A 23531-nucleotide genomic window follows, 5' to 3' on the forward strand; every position below is an offset into this window, starting at 1 on the left:
AGTGTGTGTGTGTGTGTGTGTGTGTGTGTAAAGGTACATGGGAACTGTATTTTTCCCCAATTTTTCTGTAAATTTAAATTACGCTAATGTGAAATAAGTCATACAGAGAAAAACAAATGCTGTGTGATCTCACCTATATGTGGAATCTGCTATAAACTAAAATCATAGAGACAGAGAACAGAATGGTGGTTGATGGGATTGGGGTGTGGGCAGATGGGGGGATGTTTGTCAAAGGGTACAAACTTCCAGTATTTAGAATAATAAACCCTGGGGGTCGTATGTACAGCATTAGGCCCTGGCCAGGTAAGAGCATCATCCCAATACACCAAAGTTGCACGTTTTATCTCTGATCGGGGCACATACAAGAATCAACCAATAAATGCATAAATGAGTGGAACAACAAATCGATTTCTCTCTCTCACACACTCTCTAAAACCAATAAATAAAAATTAAAACATATTCTTCTCGACCCAGCTGAACCATTTTCAATCTCTTCAATAACTAAAAAGGTATAACAACTCTAGGCAGTGAGGAATGGTGCTCTAGGTTGGTGGAGGAGTGAACGGAGGCTACACTAACCTCCTCCCAGGACCCATCTGTAATTACAACTAAACTGTAGAGAAATCATCCAGAATAACCAACTGAACACTAGCTGGAGAGAAGCCTTATGACCACGGACAGACAGAACAAACCACCTCACCACAACGTGACTGGTAGGGAGAGCAGAGGAGACGTGAGAAGGCTGGCTGGGCTCCCATGGGCAGCAGCTAAACTTCTAGAGGGATATTTCAGCATCCAGGGGGTTCCCACTGAGAAGTGTGGGGTCTAAACCCCAACCTGGGCTCCCCAGCCTATAGCACCAAAGCCTGAAAGGAACCCAGATAACATGCAGCTGTGAAAAGCAGCTGTGATTCTGTCGGCCATGGAGAGATGGCTGGAGACAGAGAACCTCTTAAAGGGCCAGTGCACAAAATTTCATTTGCATCCAACTAACCCTGGGCTCTGGCAGGTGGAGACACCTAAGAAGAGCCTGGGGAGACAACTGAGGGGAACAGCCACCAAGATCCCTGTGCTGAGTCATCCTCCAAACTGCAGGAGCCATCTGTCTCAGGCAGAGCACTCCCCTCCAAGTGGCATCAGCCTGAGGGGAAGCAATAGCCCCTCCCACAGGAATTACTCTACCCCATCCCATGGTACTTAAGCCTGACTGCTGATTACAGCTTGATTAGATTAACAACTGATCAGTTTAACATCCAAGGTGGAAAATACACAGAAGCAGCCAGAATGGGAAGACAAAGAAACCGACCCCAAATGAAAGAGAGAGAGAATTCTCCAGAAGAACTAGATGAACTAGAAGTAAGCAATTTATCACATAGTTTAGAGTAATGATTATAAGGATACTCAACAGCATGGAAAAAGACAGAAACCATTAAGAAAAAAAGGACCAGTGATAAAGAATGCAATATCTGAGATAAATAATACACTGGAAGGAATAAACAGTAGGTTAGATGAAGCAGAGAATCAAATCAGTGTTTTGGAAGCCAAGGTAGAAAAACACTCAGGCAGAACAGCAAAAGGAAAAAAGAATTTTAAAAAAATGAAGAGAGCTTAAGGAACATTTTGGACAACGTGAAGCATAACAACATTGGCATCATGGGACTACCAGGAGAAGAGTGAGCAAGGGGCTGAGAACCTATTTGAAGAAATAATGACTGAAAACTTCCCTAATCTTGTAAAGGAAAAAGTCACACAAGTCCAGGAAACTTAGAGAGTCCCAACAAGCTAGACCCAAAGAGGCCTACACCAAGACACATCATAACTAAAATGGCAGGGCTGAAAGACAAGGAGAGAATCCTAACAGCCACAAGAGAAAAACAGGTAGTTACCTACAAGGGTGCACCCATCAAACTGTCATCTGACTTCTCAACAGAAACATTTCAGGCCAGAAGGGAGTGGCGTGAAATATTCAAGGTGATGAAAAGCAAGGACCTACAACCAAGGCTACTTTACCCAGCAAGGCTATCATTTAAAATCAAAGGAAAAATAAGCAGCTTCCTAGACAAGAAAAAGCTAAAGGAGTTCGTTAACACACTAGTACGGCCACAAATGTTGAAGGGCTTGCTTTAAGAAGAATAAGAAGGAAAAAGAAAAGAAAAAGAGAAAAGGAAAAAATGAGAGAAAAACAGTCTAACGATAAAATGGCACTACATACATATCTATCAATAATCACCTTAAGTGTAAATGGCTTAAATGCTCCAACCAAAAGACATAGAGAAGCTGAGTGGATAAGAAAACAAGACCCATGTATACTGCCTCCAAGAGAACCATCTCAGATGGAAGGATGCACACAGACTAAAAGGAAAGGGCTGGAAATAGATATTTCATGCAAATGGAAAAGGAAAAAAATCTGGGGTAGCAGTGCTTATATCCAACAAAATAGACTTTAAAACCCAAGCTGTAGTAAGAGACAAAGGAGGACACTACATAATGATAAAGGGAATAATCCAACAAGAGGATATAACCCTAGTAAACACACAGCCAGCATATGAGGACCCAAATATGGAAAGCAAATCTTGATGTACATAAAGTGAGAGATCGACAGATATATAGTCACAGCAGGGGATTTTAACTCCCCATTGACTTCAATGGATAGATCTTCCAGGCAGAAAGTCAACAAGGAGACAGAAGTCTTAAACGACACTCTTGATCAAATAGAGATTTAATTGATATCTTCAGAGCATTTCACCCCAAAGCAGCAGAATATACATACTTTCCAAATGTACATGGAACATTTTCTAGGATAGACCACATGTTAGAACACAAAACAAGTCTCAATAAATTTAAGAAGACTGAAATCATTTCAAGCATCTTCTCTGACCTCAGTGCTATGAAACTAGAAATCAATCACAAGAAGAACACTGAAAAACAAGCAAGACATGGAAACTAAATAACATGATATTAAATAATGAATGGGTTAACAATGAGATCAAGGAAGAAATCAAAAAATATCTTTAAACAAATGAAAGTGAAGACACAACAATCCAAAAATCTGTGAGACACAGGGAAATCGATCCTAAGAGGGACAGTCATAGCATTACAGGCCTATCCCAAAAAACAAGGAAAAGCTCAAATAAACAATCTAACTTCACACTAAAATAACTTGAAAAAGAACAACAAAGCCCAAAGTGAGTAGAAGGAAGGAAATAATAAAGATCAGAGATAAAATAGAGTCTAAAAAAAAAATGATACGGAAGATCAATGAACCCAAGAGCTGGTTCTTTGAAAATATAAACAAGACTGACAAACCTTTAACCAGACTCATCAAGAAAAAAAGAGAAAGGACCCAAATAAATAAAATCAGAAATGAAAGAGGAGAAATAACAACTGACACCAAAAAAATACAAAGGATTGTAAGAATATATTATGAACAACTATATGCCAACAAACTGGACAACCTTGATGAAATGGATAAATTCTTAAAAACATACAATGTCCCAAAAATAAATCAGGAAGAATCAGAGAATCTGAATAGTCAGATTACACCTAATGAAATTGAAGCAGTAATAAAAAAACTTCCAACAAACAAAAGCCCTGGGCCAGATGGCTTCATAGGTGAATTTTACCAAACATTCCGAGAACTAGCACCTCTCCTGCTCAAACCATTTCATATAATTCAAGGAGAGAAGGCTCCCAAACTCATTTTATGAGGCCAGCATTATCCTAATTCCAAAACTAGATAAAGACACTACAAAGAAAGAAAATTATAGGCTAATATCTCTGATGAACATTGATGCTAAAATCCTCAACAAAATATTAGCAAAACAAATAGAGCGAAAGCATCATACACCATGATCAAGTGGGATTTATTCCAAGAATGTAAGGTTGGCACAACATTCGCAAATCAATAAATCTGATTCATCACATAAACAAAATGAAGCATAAAAACCACATGATCATATCAATAGATGTAGAAAAAGCTTTTGATAAAATCCAGCACCCATTTATAATCAAAACTCTCAGCAAAGTGTGAATAGAGGGAACATACCTAAACATAATAAAGGCCATATATCATAAACCCACTGCCAGCATCGTTCTAATGGATAAAAACTACAAGCATTCCCCTTAAGATTGGGAACAAGACAGGAATGTCTGTTTTCATCTTTCTTATTCAATGTAGTACTGGAATTCCTTGCCACAGCAATCAGATAAGAAGAAGAAATAAAAGGCATCCGAATTGGAAAGGAGGAAATAAAACTGTCTTTACTTTCAGATGACATGATATGGTACATAGAGAACCCCAAAGATTCCACCAAGAAACTACTAAAACTGATTAGTGAATTCAGCAAAGTAGCAGGGTACAAAATTAATATCCATAAATCAGCCACATTTTTGTATGCCAGTAATGAACTAACAAAAAGGGAAATTAAGAAAACAATCCTATTCACAAGTGCTTCCAAAAGGATAAAAAACCAAGGAATAAACCAAACCAAGGATGTAAAGAGCCATACTCAGAAAATTATAAGACAGTGAAGAAAAAAAATTGGAGATACGAACAAGTGGAAGCACATACTGTGTTCATGGATAGAAAAATTAACATCATTAAAATGTCCTTGCTTCCCAAAGCAATCCATACATTCAATGTAATTCCTATCAAGATTCCAATGATGTATTTCACAGAACTAGAACAAATATTTCAAAAATGTATATGGAACAACAAAAGGACCTGCATAGTGATCCTGAGAAAGAAGAACAAAATTGGAGGAATCATGCTACCTAATATCAAACTATACTACCAGGATACAGTAATCAAAACAGCCTGGTACTGGCATAAAAACAAACACATAGATCAGTGGAACAGAATAGAGAGCCCAGAAATAAACCCATGTCTCTATGGTCAACTAATATTCAACAAAGGAAGCAAGCACATACAATGGGCTAAAGATAGTTTACTCAATAAATGGCGTTGGGAAAATTGGACAGATACATGCAGAAAAATGAAACTAGACCATTTCCTTACACCATACACAAGAATCAATTAAAAATGGATCAAAGACTACAATGTTAGACCCAAAACCATAAAAATCATAGAAGACAACATAGGCAGCAAAATCTTGGACACTGCCCATAGAAATTTTTTATCAGATATATCTCCCCAGGTAAGGGAAACCAAAGAAAAAAAATAAACAAATGGGACTACATCAAACTAAAAAGTTTTTGCACAGCAAAGGAAATCATTAACAAAATAAAAGGACAACCCACAGACTGGGAGAACATATTCACCAATACATCTGAGAAGGGGTTAATATCCAAAATTGATAAAGTACTTACAAAACCCAGTACCAAAAAAAGTGAACAGCCCAATTAAAAAAAAAAAAATGGGCAAAGGACCTGAATAGACACTTCTCCAAGAAGGGCATACAGAGGGCCCAGAGACATGTGAAAAGATGCTCAATGTCATTAATCATCAGAGAAAAGCAAATTAAAAGCACAAAGAGATATCACCCGACACCAGTCAGAATGGCCATCATCAATAAATCAACAAACAACAAGGGTTGGCAAGGATGTGGAGAAAGGGAACCCTTGCGCGCTGTTGGTGGGAACGCAGACGGGTGCAGCCGCGGTGGGAAGTGAGATGGAGCTTCCTCAAAAAATTAAAAATGGAACTGCCTTACGACCCGGCGATCCCACTTCTGGGACTACATGCGAAGGAATCCAAAACAGTAATTCAAAGGAATACAAGCACCCCTATGTTCATTGCAGCGCTATATACAATCACCAAGACATGGAAGCAGTCCAAATGTCCATCAATAGATGAGTGGATAAAATAACTATGGGGCATTTACACAACGGAATTCTACTCGGCAGTAAAAAAGAAGAAACCTTTACCTGTTATGACAATAAGGATGGATCTGGAGACCATTATGCTAAGTGAAATAAGCCAGTCAGAGAAAGACAAATACCATATGATTTCACTCACGTGTGGAATCTAATGAACAAACTGAATTAACAAGCAAAAAACAGAGACAGGTTCATAGAGAGCAAGTGACAGCCAGTTGGGGGGAGGGTAGGAGGTGGAGGGACTGAATGAAAAAGAAAAAGGACTCGCGGGCAGGGACAACAGGACGGTCATTGCTGGGGGAAGGAGGGTGTAAGGGGACTAAATGGTAATGGGCGAAAAAAGACAAAGATTAAATTCAAAAAACTCTAAGATAACAAGACAATGGAATCAACCTGTTAAACAATAGATTAAAATGACACTTCATTTTTCTTTAGCAGGGAGACTGTCTGAAACTGAATGTTCAGTGTTAATAATATCAATAAAAGCAGAAAAGTAGGAGAGAGGCGAGGAAGACAAAGAACTAATTGTTTCCTGTCTTCCCTCGATTGTTACATCACAGGCTGGCGGAAGGAGAAGCCGTGATTTTTTCCGATTTTGCTTTACAGGTGAAACCCCAGTAAAAAGTTACACGCTTGAATCCTGCATTCACCTCTAAATGATGCTCTTTGCCGTACTACGCGCCCGAGCGGGGTCGCTTCGGGCTCGCGCAGGCTTGCCCTCTATTACCCCGGCCGGCCCGGCCCCGAGCCCCGCTGACGGTCAGCTCTCTCCTCTCAACCGGCTCGTATGTTTCATGAGGTTCACCGTGAAGCACCTGACATTCCTGTGAAAGCGTGTCGCTTGGCTGCAGAGACCGGGCGGGCGTATCGGGTGTATCCCGCCCCGTGAGGAGAGGCCCCTGCTCATTTTGACTCCCAAGCCACGTGGTCGGAGCACAGACGTTAGGAAACTCATCCTTCCGGCAGCGGCTGCCCAGGGCGGAGTCCCAGGGCAGCGGACCGGCTCCGTAAGCTCCTCTCACGGAGGCGACGGGCCTTCAAACACCGGTCCCCAGCGCAGGGCGCCCGCACCTACCGCAACCGCAACCGCAACCGCAACGCTGGCTCCGGGCGGTGAGCGCGTATCAGTGCGGACTCCCTCGTGGTAACAACCGGACCGGCTGACGCCAGGCGCTCATCCCGCGGGAGGCGGTGCAAGTGTCGGGGGAAAGGGTGTACAAAATCCTTTCCTGTCAATTTTTCTGTGAACCCAAAACTGCTCCTGAAAAAGGTCTTTTAAAAAATAAAAACATAAACTCTGTGCCACGCAGGGTGTTTTTTTTCTCTTCTTCTTCTTTAAAAGGAAGGACGAGATCTTGCTGTATTTGAACTAATCTCATAAAAGTGGACCCGCACAGGTGGAAGTGGGCCCGTCCGCTCCCCACATGCTCACACCTGTGGCGCACAAGCGCCAGAGTGGGGCCCGGGGCCCCGCAGGTCCAGGCCCTGCCCAGCGGCTCAGGAACAGCAGGTCAGTCCCCGTTCCCCAGTCAGTTCACAGCCCGGTCATCCTGCCTTTTACCAAGGACCTCGCTGCGCTGTCCCAGCCCACAGACTCCTGCCCTTTGTCCAGCTTGGGGCTGAAAGGGCTTCATGGGAGAGAAATCCATTCCGGCTGCTGCCAGCCTTGCCGAGGAGGGTCCTGGCTGTTCGCAGAGTCCTGGTCACCCTGCGGGGACCGTCACTTACTCAGCCTCCTCCTCTGCAGCACAGCATTTCCACACAGAACTTTCTACCAATTCCAACAGCAAAGCTTAACCCTGGGCCCCCAGATCTCAGAGTTACAGGAGTTCATGAAAATCCCTAGCTGTACAGAACCAAGCACCTGTTCCTAAAATGCCTTTGTAACCAGGTATCTGCGCAGACATTTCTTTTTCAGCATTAGACATAAAGGCGCTGAATCAACTGTGTGGAAGACAAAACTCCAGGATCAGAAACAAAGAAACTAAGACGCGTTACTGTCTCTATGCAATCAACTGCACAGCCACTTACCGGGGAGAGGGGACGTCACAGGGACAATAGACACTTTATAATCTGCGACCCACAGCCACGTGAGGCACATGCTCTTCCATTCATGCACCTCTTGGCTGACGCCCAGTTTGTGGGGGACGCAGGGCATTTCTATAAGCGAGTCACTCATAAACATAACCTTTCAGGGGTGTCCAACCTGCAGCCCGCGGGCCACATGCAGCCCAGGATGGCCATGCATGCGGCCCAACACAAAATCGTAAGCTGACTTAAAACACTATGAGATTTTTTTGTGATTATGGGTCGCAATGCGTTTACTGCGTGGCCCAAGACAACTCTTCTTCTTCCAGTGTGGTGCAGAGACGCCGAAAGGTTGGACACCCCTGGATATGACTTCATCACGGAAGGTGTGAACACTTAATGTCTAACAATGAAAAGAAAAAATCGGCTGCTAATTTTGCAGGGAGTCTTCCCGCCCACAGGATGGGGCAATGGGAAGACAGCATGTATGTCAGAATTTTGACAGCTCCCACGCTCAGCCTCATGCGACCCCCAAACCTAGGAGCCAGGGAGCAGCAGGGGGTAGACAGAAGGCCCCAGCGGGCAGGAGCCCCAGCCAGGGGTCTACAAAGGTGTGAGCCTGCCGGGGTCGCAGCCCCAGGCCCGTCCACACAGACATGTCCGACTCACAAGCCCTTCTTCAACAGCTAAGCACCCACAGTGGGGCCTCATCTGCACTGTGGACAGTTCCTTCTGGAGCTCCCTGCGCTTACAGGCCTGTGAAAACACACTACTTGGGGAAGTCCTTTACTTAACCCCATAGTGTCTCCATGGGAAAGGGAAAAATAAACAGGCCCCTTACCTACCTTCAGAATTCAAATCACAGAAAGAAGCGTGAGCTGTGTAATCTCAGGTCCTTTGCTGAGAAATACTAAAAGACAGAGCTTTGGGGTCTTGAAAAAATAAACTAAGAGTCAAAGAGCTGTCCCTTATACCCATGCCTAGTATGAGGTCAGGGATCGCGGACACCCCGGAAATTGCTCATCACCTCTTCCGGAGATGCGCGCGCAGCAGTGTGGGTAGAGCAGGGCGAGGCGAGGCGCTCGGCAGCCGTTAGAGGGGCGCCTCGCTGTCCCGGCCACAAGCTCCGCCTTGACTTTGACCGTCACCAACACTTCAACCCCCAGCAAAAGCAACGGAGTTGTGCAACCGGCTTGATAAATCGCCAACAGAAACCCGCAATAAGAATATAAGCAAGAAGTGAATCGAACGCTGTCGGATCAGAAAAAATCATTTCTTACCATGTTTATGGATGACACGGGACCAATGCTGTTAACATAGATGTCAACATCAATTACGGTCGGTTTTACTGTGGAGAAAAACACACGTGTGTTAATACTTTGTGCCCGGGAGACGGGGGGAAGCCCCAGCACCTCCAGGTTCTGCAGCAAAGGGTGAGCTTGTCTAGGGACTTGCGTTGCAGTTACCATGCAAACCCTTCCTGTCTGTCTTTCTAGAGTTCTCCGAGGATGAGAGATTCTAACTTGTACAGTTCTAGGAAAACAAGACACTTATTTGACAAATGGCTAAAACGATATTCTGTCATATGTGTTAAGCTGACAGTATGGCAAAGAAAATAGAAAAACAAAAAAAATAAGACATCGCAGAAATAATTTGAAGTAAGCTTTTGCTATACTATCGGGGATGGGTTGAAGTAGTTCTCCATCACTGGGCTGCCTCCCTAGCGTTCCGAAGCAAAGCAGCTCAAAGCAAGGATCAGGAGAGTACACACAGCAAAGGGGAATACGAAATATTGATTATTATTATCATGGTAACTTAAAGACACATACACACATATCACAGGCATAAAGTTCTATAGCTCAGAAAAGAAAAACACTCCAGCCCCAGCTGGTGTGGTTCAGTGGATTGCGTGCCAGCCTATGAACCAAAGGATCCCTGGTTCGATTCCCAGTCAGGCCAGGTCCCCAGTAGGGGGCACATGAGAGGCAACCACACATTGATGTTTCTCTTCTTCTCTTTCTGCCTTCCCCTCTGTCTAAAAGTAAATTATAATTTTTTTTTAAAAAGACTAACACTTTAGTAAGTCAAGGTATTAAGGTTTCCACTCTGATGACATACCCTTTATGTAATGAGAAATTGTAAGATCTAACATTGTGCACCAGAGGCGAACTGGTTTATTCGGCCTTAAGGAAAACCAGTTTCTCTTCCCTTGGCCACAGTGGATGCTGGGAGACCAGGGAAGAGGCCGCTGCGATGCAGACTCCTGGGTCTTTTCCTCAGCACGCAGCAACTGCCAACAGGGAGGACAGCAGCGATTTCAGAATGTCCCTGTCCAGGATAAATACGGACAAGACTCCTGAACCTGTGCACATGAAGTGGTTGTTTCTATGAAAACAAGAGTGATTATATCGGCAATTATTCTGATGAGCTCCCTTCAGTTTTGCTAAACAACCATCATTCGCAGATGAACTCCTGAACCCGCCTTTTGGAGCCCTCCTGAGTGGCCCTTCTGAGCACACAGTCTGTTGTTAAATTGCGCATCCAGTGCTCTGCTGCTGAGCTGTGCTTTCAAGGCCTCCGTAAAAATGGAGAGATGATCGTGAGCTTGAGCCAACTACTCCGCACCTTGGTCGTTGGTCCAACCAAGTCATTTCAGCTTCAAAGAGCTCTTGGCATTTTGGAAAACTCCCAACAATTCTATGCACAATGTGTACAGTGCTTACATTTCATAAAAGAACTGTTCACTTTAGACTGAGCTTTGCTAACTACCATGAATAGCAAGCAACATCTTTCTTCAACATAATTGGATTCAGCAAATGTTCTGTCTGCAAACGCTGTGTATCCTTCAGTGGTGTCATATAAAAGCTGTGGTAGGTCACTCAGTCGAGGGTCTGGTTTTTGCAAGAGATTTTGCTGGTTGCTTTATTACCAGACTCCGAGTTTCTAGAGCTTTTAATCTCATTAAGTAAAAAGGACCTGCAGACATTAAGCCTTAACAACTCTTGAAGTGGGAAGCGCCAAATGAGTAGTAACTGCAACAGTGCAAAAAGGGTTTTTAAGAGATAAGAGTTTGGAATAAACACATAAACACACACACACACACACATGAATGTGCACACAAAACTTGGCGGAATTGAACTACTGGGTTGGCCAAAAAGTCCATATAGGTTTTTTTCCCATAAAAGACACGTTTTTCATTTTCACCAATAACTTTATTGATTTGGACGTTTTGAGTATGTTGGCCAGCTCCCACATGGTATAATATTGATTGTTCTCAATTAACATCTCGATTTGACTGCTACCAACTTCAACAGGTCTGCCCGCCCGCGGAGCCTTGTCCAGCCAGAAATCTCTAGCACAAAACTTCACAAACCACTTTTGACACGTTTGATCAGTCACAGCACCTTCTCCATACACTGCACAAATCATTTTTTGTGTTTCAGTTGCGTTTTTACCTTTCTTGAAATAATAAAGCCTAATACGTGTAAAATACTGCATATTTTCTTCCGTCTTCAATAATAAAATGGCTACACAAAAAATTCACCAATTTTGATGTTTTTTTAAAACACATAGTGATATGACAGCTGTCACAATACAATCTAACAAAACTGTTTCAAATGAAGATGAAGACAACTAAGTGCTACTAGAGGCATCTTACAGAAAAAAACCAGATGAACTTTTTGGCCAACCCAGTATTTTACGCCAATGCTTGGTGGTTACTTTTTTGGCCCTGGGCCCTCGGTTACTTCTTTTGGCAAATAGTAGGTACTCGCTGCATATGTGACTACAGTTCCTGAAAACTGTGATTTTAAGATATTATATTTACTTGGACTTTACGCATTAAGTATGCACATGAGACTGTAAGCTGCAACAGGAAAAGGAGTAGTTTTAAAGTGTGCCCAGGAAATTGAGGACCACTATGGGTGACCCCAAATAATCAGGTAGGCAAAGGGCTGCTAATATTTCATCTCAGACTATAACACACTAAAAAGGTTTTGCACAGCAGAGGAGACCATCAATAAAACTAAGAGACAGCCCACAGAATGGGAGAACATATTCGCCAATACATCTGAGAAGGGGTTAATATCCAAAATTTATCAAGAACTTAATACAACTCAACACCAAAAAACCCCAAACAATCCAATCTTTTTTTAAAAAATGGGCAAAGGACATGAATAGGCGCTTCTCCAAAGAGGACATTCAGATGGCCAATAGACATAGGAAAAGATGCTCAACGTCACTAATCTTCAGAGAAATGCAAATTAAAACCACATCGAGATATCACCTCATATCTGTCAGAATGCCTACCATCAATAAATCAACAAGTTACAAGTGCTGGTGAGGATGTGGAGGAAAGGGAGCCCTCGCGCACTGCTGGCGGGAATGCAGAGCGGTGCAGCCGCTGGGGAAAGCAGTAGGGAGCTTCCCCAAAAAATTAAAAATGGAACTGCCTTATGACCCAGCGATCCCACTTCTGAGAATTTATCTGAAGAAACCTAAAGCACTAATTCGAAAGAACATAAGCACCCCTATGTTCATGGCAGTGTTATTTACAAGCACCGAGATTTGGAAGCAGCCCTAGCGCCCATCAGCAGGGGAGTGGACGAAGAGTCGGTGGGACAGCTATGCAGTGCAACGTTACTCGGCTGTAAAATCAAAATAAAATAAAATTTTACCCTCTCCAACAACACGGATAGACCTGGAAAATGTTATGCTAAGTGAAATAAGCCAGTCGGAGAAAGACAAATGCCATATGATTTCACTCCTATGTGGAATCTAATGAACACACCTAACTACCAAGCAAAACAGAGACAGACTCACGGACGGAGAGCCGGCTGGCAGCGGGCGGAGGGGCGCTGGGAGCGGAGGGATCCAGCCAAAAAGAAAAAGGACTCACGGAGCCGGACAATGGTGTGGCTTCCACAGGAGTGGGATGCAGAGCGGGGTGAGGGGGGTAAATGGTAATGGAAAAAAAACCCCACAAGAAAAGTGATCTATTAAAAAATTTTCCTAGCAGACAAGAACCCTTCCAAACATAGGTATCTTGTTACCATGAAAATTCTATTCCCTCATTGGGAGAGAGGAAAAAGCTGAAAGAGGCCCTAGGAGAGCGGATGGAGCCACCCGCATTCACTCAAAAACAAGCAAGGGGCAGGCGGTGACAGAAACACACGTCCGGACAGACGGACAGACGGGACCCAGGGCTGGTGAGCGCTGACAGGGACAGGAGGTGCGGAGTGGGGAAGGGCGCCGGCGACCCCAGCTGTCCACGGAAGGCGACACACACGAGCTGCCCCCACAGGCAGCAAGGGGGATGAGGCACGGAGACCGCAGAGCGCGCGGAGCGGGTGGGCTGAGTGAGGCGGCCCCGCTGCTGCGCAGGGCTCTGCCGCTCCCCAGTGCTGTGATCTTGAACCGCTTCCTATCAGCCGCGGGCCTCAGTCTCCCTTTGTGTAAAAAGAGCCACTGACAGAGCCGGGTGCCTGGAGGGAGCTGCGAGAGGCGGGCGACACTGTCGTGAAGTGAGCAGCAGGTGCCCTGTACATGATTTACTATGGCTGCCGGGGCCCCTAAAGCCACACGCAGAAAAGAATGCCCAGATCTTGCGCTCACTGCCTTCCAAGTCATAATTATGTCTCTAAGCTACACTGGCCACTTCTACTTTCTCATGACAGTCTAAATATACGCACAGAAGTATCTAAACACACAAAAAGGAACACGTGGCTGGTGTGGCTCAATGGACAGACGGCTGGGAGGTGGGGGCGGCGAACCAAAGGGTCACAGGTTCGATTCCCAGTCGGGCACAGGCCTGGGTTGCAGGCCAAACCCCCCCCCCAGTAGGGGGCGTGCGAGAGGCAACCACACATCTATGTTTCTCTTTCTCTGTCCGTTCCCCTCTCGCTAAAAGTAAATAAATAAAGCCTTGTTTTAAAAATCTAAAATTAAGAAAAAAGAAACAAATAATACCAGCTCTCATGCTCTTCGAACAGCTGGGACCCTCCCTTCATATGGTCCCTGCCTTCCAGGAAAGGGAGCGGGGCTCGTCTGCAGTCGGCGCCCGGGTTAACTGTGCCCTTCGCCTGAACTGCTGCCCCCAGACGCCGTTGACCTTCATGAGCGGCCCATGTAATAAGCGCTGTGCGTTCGGTCAGCAGGAGACGCCCTGTCGGCCTGCTCTGTATGGGGCGGAACTGAAGCCGGGCCGGGAGCGCCGAGCCAGGACGCGCAGCCTCACGGCTCCGCCCTCCGGCTCCCAGATGCCTAACGCTGGCGATGAGCCGGGAGGTTTCTGGGAACCACGGCCTCGGCGGATGTGTCGCCGCCGCCACCATCACTGCAAATAACCCTCCAGGCTCCTCTGCAATACACACGCCCCATCTCGGGAGGCTCCTATAAAGTCCATCTACACCATCTCGGCTCAGATGCGTTTTCAAGTGCTCTTCTCAGCTCGGAAAATATCGAGGTTACAGGGCAGGAATGGAGGAAGGGATTTGGGTAAACACACATAGAATGCGCAAACTCGGTTAACATTACCATTTTGCCAAAACCCGACGTCCATGCAAAAACATTTGACCTAGCCTAGTAGCAAGTCATTGTGACAAATGACGAAGTCACTGTCATGGGTCCAGTCAAACAAAAGAGGAGGAATTATTATCACTAGACCCGCTCCGCGAGAAATATGGAAGGGAATCCTTCAGGTCGAAGCAAAAGGAAAAGCAACATCAAAATGAAATCATGCAAAAATATTTAACTCTGTAGCTATTTAGAGCAACCTAAAATCCTGTAGTATAGTAATGTAGGTGCATAAATCACTTTTAAATATGGTAGAGAGATTCAAAAACAGAAGCCTAAAAAGTAACCTTAAATCTCTGTTAACGATATACAACATTGAAAAAGTACTTTGTGCCACTAACAACATAAGTGGGGGAGAGGAAACAGAGATGTGAAGAAGTAGCGTTTTTATATACAATTGAAATTAAGTTATCAGTGTAACTATGGACTTCTATAATTTTATGATGTTTTACGTCATCGCAGTGGTAACCACAAAGAAAACATATGCAGAGAGGAAAATGAGAAGGGAATCGAAATACTCCACTACAAAAAAATAAACAAATGAAAACAAAAGAAAGCAGCGAGAGGAAAGGAGAAACAAAAAGGCCATAAGCCATACAAAAAATTAATAAAATGCCAATTAATAAAGACAAGTAAGGCCTTCCCTCCAAGTACCAATAGTTGCTTTAAATGTAAATTCATTAAATGCCCCAGTTCAAGGCATAGATTAGCTCAATGGATAAACAAACAAGATCCAACTACATGCTGTCTACAAGATTCATATTAGATCTAAGGACACACACAAGCAAAATGAGAAAGGGTAGAAAGATATTCCATTCAAATGGGAACCTAAAGAAAGCAATGTGGCCATACCGATAATCAGACAAAAGAGAGTTTAAGACAAAGAAGGTCACTGTATAATGATAACAAAGCCAATTCACCGGCGACCTATCATAGTAACGAATATACATGCAGCCAGCGTCACACAGCAAACATTAACAAAGGGGAGAAATAGCAACACATTAATGGAGGAGATTTGAATAACCCGCTTTCAATTCTGGATAGAACAACCAGACTGAATATCAACAGGAATCAGAACAACACTATAACCAAGTGCACCAAAAGGACAAATGCAAAACACTCCACCCAACAACTGAGACTACATTCTTCTCCAAGGCCGTGGAAGATTCCTCGGATAGATTCCATGTGAGGGCACAAAACAAGTCTGAACAAATTTAAGAAGACTGAAGTGATATATAAAAAGTAACTTCTCTGACTACAATAGAAATGAAACTAGATATAAATACAAACCAAAAAAAAAAAAAAAAAAAAAGAACAAGGAAAATCCACCTGGTTTAGGTGGAGATTGAATAACTCACTCTTAACCGTGGGTGAAAGAAGAAATCGCGGGAGAATTTTAGAATATCTGGAAACAAGGGAAACAGAACACAATGTCCCAAAACAGAGAAAGCAGTACTGAGGTGGAAGCTTATAGCAGCAAACACTTACATTAAGAAAAAGAAAGGTTGCAAGTCAATAACCTAACTTTACATCTCAAGGACCTGGAAAAAGAAGAAATTAAACCAAATTAGCAGAAGGAAGGAAATAATCATGACTGTAGCAGAGATTAATGAAATAGAGAACAGGAAAAATTAAAAAAACTGAGAGTTGGTTCTTTAAAAAGATCAGTAAAATTAACAAACCTTTAGTCAGACTAACTAAAAACAAAGAGAGAGAAGATTTAGTTAAGTAAAATTATAAATGAAAGAAGGGCCATTACAACTAATGTCATGCAAATAAAAAATTATGAGACCAATATGAACTGTTATACATCAACAAATTAGATAACTGACAATAATAAATGGATAAATCTATAGAAACGTACAACCTACCAAGACTGAATAATGAAAAAATAAAAATCTGAACAGACTTATAACAAGAAATGAGAATGAATCAATATAAAAACCTCCTAACACAGAACCCAGGACCAGATGGCTTCATTGGTGATTGTTATCAAACATTTAAAGAAGAATTAACAATAATCCTCTCAAAACACAGCCAAAATTTTAAAAGGAGGAAATACTTCCAAACTCATTCTATGAAGTTGGCATCATTATTCTGATACTGAAGTTAGTTAAAGACACTATAGGAGAAGTACAGACCAATATCTCTGATAAATTCTGATAGAAATAATTCTCAATAAAATACTAGCCAGCAGGATTCAACAGCAAATTAAAATTATTATACACCATGACCAGGTGGGAAATACTCCAGGAATACGAAGAGGTTCGACATATGAAAATCAATTAATATAATATAACATTAAGAGAATTAAGAAAAAACACATGATGATTTCAATTGAGCCATAAAAAGTATTTGACACAGTTTAACATCCTTTCATGATTAAAAAAAAAATTCCATGAACCAGCAGCAGAGGAAAACTATTGGAACATATGAAAAGCCCACCGCTTACCACCACCCCCCAAAAGAGAAAGAAATTAAAGGCCGCCAGGGTCGCTTTGGCAGCACGTGTACCACAGCGGGAACAATACGGAGCAGGTGAGTGTGACCCGAGCTAGGATGACAGGCAAATTCGTGAAGCGCCCCATATTTTTAATTAAAAAATGGGCAAAGGGCCTGAATAGGCTCTTGTCCAAGGAGGACATACACAGGGCCCAGAGACCTATGAGAGGATGCTCAGCATCACTAGCCACCAGAGAGATGCAGATTAAAACCACAATGAGATAGGACCTCACACCGGTCAGGATGGTCATCAATAAATCAACAGACAACAAGTGCTGGCGAAGCTGTGGACCAAGGGGAACCCTTGTGCACTATTGGTGGGAACGCAGACCAGTGCAGCCGCTGTGGGACACAGTACAGAGGGTCCTCAAAAAATTAAAAATGGAACCTTATGACCCAGTGATTCCACTGCTGGGAATATACGCTAAAAATCCTGAAATACTAATTCAGAAGAACCTATAGGCCCCTATGTTTATAGCAGCACTATTTACAATAGCCAAGTGCTGGGAACAGGCCAAGGACCCATCAGTAGATGAGTGGATCAAAAAACTGGTACACTTACATAATGGAATACTACGCAGCCCATAGAAAGAAGGAGCTCCTACCTTTCCCAACGGCATGGATGGAACTGGAGAGCATTGTGCTAAGTGAAATAAGCCAGGCGGCAAAAGACAAAGACCATATGACCTCACTTATAACTGGAATCTAATGAACAAAATAAGCTAATCAGAAAAATAGAATGGGAGACATGGAAACATGGAATGGTCTGATAGCTGTACGAGGGAAAGAGGGTGGGGGAACATGGAAGGAAGGGGAAGGGACTAGAGAAAGAACACGTATGAGGGACGCATGGACAGGGACAACGGAGAGTGGACTGACTGTGGGCGAGGGGGGTGGGCTGGGTGGAGGGGGCCAAAAGGGGAAAAAATTGGGACAACCGTAATAGAATAAACGATAAAAAAAATTTTGTTAATTTAAATACATAAATAAAAAGAAATTAAAGGCATCCAGATTACAAACGAAGATTATCACACACAATCACTAATAAGCGAATTCATCAAAGCTGCAGGATAAAAAAAAAAAAAATCAATGAAAGTCCATTCTGTTTCTATATACTAATAATGAACAATCTGAAAAAGATATCAAGTAAGCAGTTTCATTCACAATAGCATGAAAAAGAACAAAATACTTAGGAATAAATTCATCCAAAGGGGCAAAGGACTTGTACACTGTAAAGCACAAAACATTGCTGGTAGAAATGAAAGAAGACGCTAGTCAATGGAAAGACATCTTGGATTCACGGACTAGAAGAACTAATATTTTTAACACATCATGATAACCCAAAGTAATTTACAGGTTCAATGCAAACCCTATCCAAATACCAATGACGTTTTGGGCGGAAATGGAAAATGCCATCCTAAAGTTCACATGGGACCTCAAGGGACCCTGAAGAGCAAAACAACCTTTAAAAAAGGAAAGGAGTGAAGTTAGCGGTCTCACACTTCCCAGCTGCACCACATACTACAAAGCGACAGTAGCCAAGACATGCGGGACCAGTGTCAAGACAAATATATAAACTGACGGAGCAGAACAGAGAACCCAGAAATAAACCCTGCGTATGTGGCCTAGTGATTTGCAACAACGGTGCCAAGAATCTTTAATGGGACAAGGATAGTCTTTTCAACAAATGATGCTGAAAAACGTGGATACCTGCACGTAAAAGAGTGAAACTAGACCCCGTCACCTGACTGCATATAGAGAAATGAACTTAAAATGTATCAAATATCTTAACATAAGATGTAGGACTTTAAGGCTCCTAGAAAACTCCTAAAACTATTGGGAGAAGTTTCACGACATTGGATTTGGCAAAGATTCCTTGGATAGGAGGTCAAACGCCCAGGCAAAAAAGGTAAAGATAGACAAATGGGACTACATCAACCTTAAAAACTGCTGCACATCCCTTTAGCCAGAAGTGGAAATAAGCTCAATGTCTATCAATTATGAGCAGGTCAATAAAATGTGTTCTGTACATACAATGGTCTGTTACCCGGCCTTAGGGAAGAGGGAAATTCTGTCGTATGCTATCGACATGGATGAACCGTGATGACATTATGTTAAGTAAAGCCAGTCACAAAAGGACAAATGCCATCATTTCCCTAATATAAAGTTATCTAAAGTAGTTAAAAAGCCAGCTGTGCAACCCTATGATTCTACTGCCATTGATTAAGTCTAAATAGTACAAAATATTTTTCGCTGAATTCTTTCAAATTTCCTTCACTTTCAAGTCTACTTTGCAATTGTATTTTCTAGTATTATAAATTAGTGGGTTTTATTAATGCTTAGCATTAACAGCCTTTTTAAGAGTAAATGACTTATTCTGTTCCTGCCTTGCTACTTATTCTTCATTCACTCAGCACATACTCAGTGGGTGATCACTGAGCGAGACGGAGTTCTAGGGGCTGAGAAGAGGCCATAATCACGACATAAGGTACCTCCTTTCATGGAGTTTATTTAAATCACAGTGGGTCAAGCACATGTGAAACAAGTAACTCTTCGAAATTTTGATAGTGATGAGTAGTAGGAAGGGAATAAATCTAGGTACTGAGGTAAAGTAAATTTGGCGTGGGGATGGGAGCTTACCTTAGACACAGTGGTTCACTGCCCATAGCTTTTCCCTCTACATAAAATAGGGAGTTCATATAGCCTTGAAGTCCCAGAAAAAGATGCATTAGGATGAAATAAAACTGAAGATAAAATAGTCAAGAATTTTTCAAAACTGATGGAAGAAAGCAAGTCACAAATCAAAGCTATACACCAAACTCTAACAATTATAAAGAACTTTACACCGAGTATGTCATTATCAAACTGCTAAGTAATAAGTAAAGAAAAAAAATATTAAGAGCAGTCAAATAAAGGTATATTACAGAAAGAAAGAAAACAACAGCTTAATAATAGAGGCCAGAAAACAACCATGCAAGATTTTTTTAAGGACTGAAGGAAAAGAAAAAACAAAACCACCCTATAACTCTACACCTGGAATGTTATTCCAGCCAGAGGGACTCTGAGTTCATCTGCAGCAGACATGAACTTTAAGGAATATTCGAAGAAATTCATCACACAATGAAGAACCTGCAGCACGTGGGAGCGTGCGTCTGCGTGCAGGAAGGAAGGGCACCAGCGAAGGCTGGCTGTGTGGTTATCAGGCGGTATTTCATTGACTTCAATCCGAATGCATTTTGGTCCTACTACGTCAAAACGTTATACCAGGGAGAAAACAAGTACAAATTAGATCGCCTGCCTCTGAGGCTCCTGCAGGGAGCTAACAAAAATAAGATACATATGTCCAAGGAGAGAACGAAATTGAAAGCAGTATGTTCTGTAAAAATTACACATGTATTTGAGAGTTGACTGTGGTTTACAGAGGAAGCCCAGCGGGCACAGTGACCTTTGAAGTGAGTTCCATACGAACGGGAGCAGGTTGCCCAGGTAGTCAGGGCAGCAGGAGCAGCTGCACAGAAAGTGTCAGTCACTAATCCCCACGGGGACCCGGAGACAGCTCCTTTGTCTTTAACTGATGGTTAGCACGCAGAAAGCAAAGAAGGAAAAGTCAGACTGGAAGAGACATTGATTGTTATAAAAATTGTAATAAATCCCAAGCTGGTGCGGCTCAGTGGATTAAGCGCTGGCCTGTGAACCAAAAGGTCACTGGTTCGATTCCCAGTCAGGGCACATGCCTGGGTTGTAGGCCAGGTCCCCAGCAAGGGGCGCGCAAGAGGCAACCACACATTGATGTCTCTCTCCTTCCCTTTCTCCCTCCCTTCCCCTCTCTAAAATTAAATAAATAAAACCTTTTTTTTTTTTAAATCCTTAAAGTTTGTGGCCAAAATAAAATGTTTGACTTTGATGATGAAGATATCTACCAAGGAAGAGCCTGGTGCCACAACTACTTTAATCCAGATGTTTCTGGCAACAGCCAAAGCTGTGAGCACAAGATGGTAATTGCCAGGTCAGCAGGGACCTATTTTGAAAGGTTCTGCACAGGCAGAGTCTGGAAGAACATCTATGCGTCTCAAATATGGATCTAAGTTACAAATGTGGATCTCAGTGGTAAAGAGATCTAGGCCTAAGAAAGAGATTTTGGAAAATACATATTAATACATGGGGAGGGTGGGTAAAGCCACAGATGTTAATGTTACTATCAAATCAAAGATGATGGTCTAAAAAAGAGAATGAAAGATAATTTCGTGCCCTGGCTGGTGTGGCTCAGTGGATTGAGCGCTGGCCTGCAAACCAAAGGGTTGCCGGTTCAATTCCCAGTCAGAGCACATGCCTGGGTTGCAGGCTGGGTCCCCATTTGGGGCGTGCGAGAGGCAACAACACATCGATGTTTCTCTCTCTTTCTCCCTCCACCTTCCCCTCTCTCTAAAAATAAATAAATAAATAAAATCTTTTAAAAAAGAAAACTTCCTGAAGGGCCAGGAATCTGGGAGGCAGGAGGAGGAAGAGAGGAGGAGAAGTTATTTCACTGAAGCAAAGAAAGACATAGGTTGCTATAAAGTACGTGTCAAGGTTCAAGAGAATGCAGTGAAGAGAAAGAAGATTCTTGAAAAAAGCTGACAGAATTGAGGAGATTCGATGCCATGGTCAGAATTTAAACTAAGAGCAAGAATTTCATTGTCAAAGCAGCCCTGAGTTAGGCCAAGGAGCAAATTTTGGGTTAGGGGAATGGGAATTAGGGTCAGGATGAAGATCTTTAAAACTAAGTTGGTCCTAATCCATGACAGCTATGAGTTTGGGACATAGATATGTTGCTAAAACAAGGGAGGGGGACAGAGATGAGAACAGAGAAGAGGATAAATGTGGAGGGAGGGGAAGCCACTGAGAAAAGGTGGAACGTGGTGCAGAAATGATTCAAGAGCGTGGAGCTTGCAAAACCTGGCTTCATCGAACTCTAGTTCTGAAATCTAAACGGATATTACTCTAGATCTCCCTTTGATTTAGGAACGTCAGCACGGTGAAGCTGCCTCGGTTTTTCTAGGCAGAAGGAGCAAGCAAAGTTAATATAATCTGAGAATGTCTAAGGATGATTGCCAAAGGTAGGATCCTCTGTGCTCTTACGGCCTGGGCATTCCATGATGGGAATCTTTTGGGGCAACACATTAACAGAGAGAAGACGAGGTTCCTTGGTAAATGTCTATCTCTGTGTGTATGTATGGTGGGGGGCGTGGATCTAAGTACGCAACGTATCAGCCTAGATGTGCAACATATCAGACTAGCTATCCAACATCTCAGCCTAGATATGCCACGTATCAGCCTAGATATGCCATGTATCAGCCTAGATACGCAACGTGTCAGCGTAGGTACGTGGTATATCACCCCAGATATGCAACATATCGGTGCAGGTATATAACACATCAACCTCAATATGCAACATTTGGATTAGGAGACATTGGCTGGAGAACACAGACTCCAGCCCCAACCCCCCTGCCAAAGGAATGCTTTACATCTTTGCAAAAGCGGTCAGTTCTGTGCTGGCGTGCGCATGTAATCCCTGCAGCATGGCCGGCCCTCCCTGGCTGCCTATTCTACTCCAGCCCCAACTTCGCGTTGTTTATGATGCATCTGGAACACCGGCCCTCCAACCGCTCTGCTCGGAGGACGAGGACGGCAACCATCTCAGCTGTCAGAACAATACTAGTTAGCACACACTGAGCACTTATAACGCCATCCCGATTTTGGCAGAAAGCTGACTAGGTAAGCCCCAGGCAAGCTAATACATACGAGAAGTTTAAGACCATTGGCAATATTCCCTGCCTTCCTCAAATCCCTTACTTACCCGGCTAGAGCTTTCCTTAGCTCTCCTGTTTATCCACCTGTGTGGATATGCATGTACGTATTTGTTTATTGAAATCTAACAATTTTTTTCAATCTTCACGTGTCATGAGATACAATACAGATACCTTGCTGGGGTTAGCACTTTTCAGAATACCAACACCGTAAGGGCAAATTGGGACAAAAACAGAGGGAAAAAGAGTGAAGACGGCAAAGATGAGCCCACCCTACTCCAACACGGGTCTGTCATCCACATGGGCTGCTGTCAGTCGTCGAGGTCTATAAATAGACTTGGGACTCTTCGTGCCAGGCTAGGGGAGCCCCAGCAACGTGCATCCGAGGAGCTTCTGCAGGTGCCCGAGGCAGCTGGAGAGGAAGCTGTGGATGAAATGCTCCGAGCATGTTTCCCCTGCTCTTCCTCTGCACCCTCCCCAACTCTCTTCTCTGGGAACGTCCCTCGCACCAGGGGGCCGAAGCTGTGCTGAAAAAGGAAACAAATGCTGCATTTTCCTCTGACCCAGCCTCTATCCAGGTGCTACTGTGAAGGCCCCAGGGGAACCCACCGTCTCCCCCGCTGAGCTTCACCCCGATCACTGACGCAGAAGCAACGGCTCACAGGGACCCCGGAAAGCAAGCGAGAGGCTGCTCTAGGGGTGCCATTTATGCCGTGAATGAGCTCCCTTCCTTTTCTTCTAATTTAATAAAAATCATGCATGCCTCTTTGCAAGTGGTGAGCAGAGATATTAAAAAAAAAAAGA

General features: G+C 43.3%; 1 protein-coding gene across 1 annotated transcript in view; it reads right to left on the reverse strand.

The window, feature by feature from the left end:
• Positions 1-23531, reverse strand: part of GABRG3 (gamma-aminobutyric acid type A receptor subunit gamma3) — a 362833-nt gene that overhangs the window by 313646 nt on the left and 25656 nt on the right. The window contains exon 3 of the mRNA XM_054561953.1: positions 9147-9214. Coding sequence (XP_054417928.1) covers positions 9147-9214 — 68 coding nt within the window. The remainder of the gene's footprint in view (positions 1-9146; positions 9215-23531) is intronic.

Source organism: Pteronotus mesoamericanus, unplaced genomic scaffold, assembly GCF_021234165.1.
Source record: "Pteronotus mesoamericanus isolate MK-2021 breed Mesoamerican mustached bat unplaced genomic scaffold, CSHL_Meso_final scaffold_582, whole genome shotgun sequence".
NCBI lineage: Eukaryota > Metazoa > Chordata > Mammalia > Chiroptera > Mormoopidae > Pteronotus > Pteronotus mesoamericanus.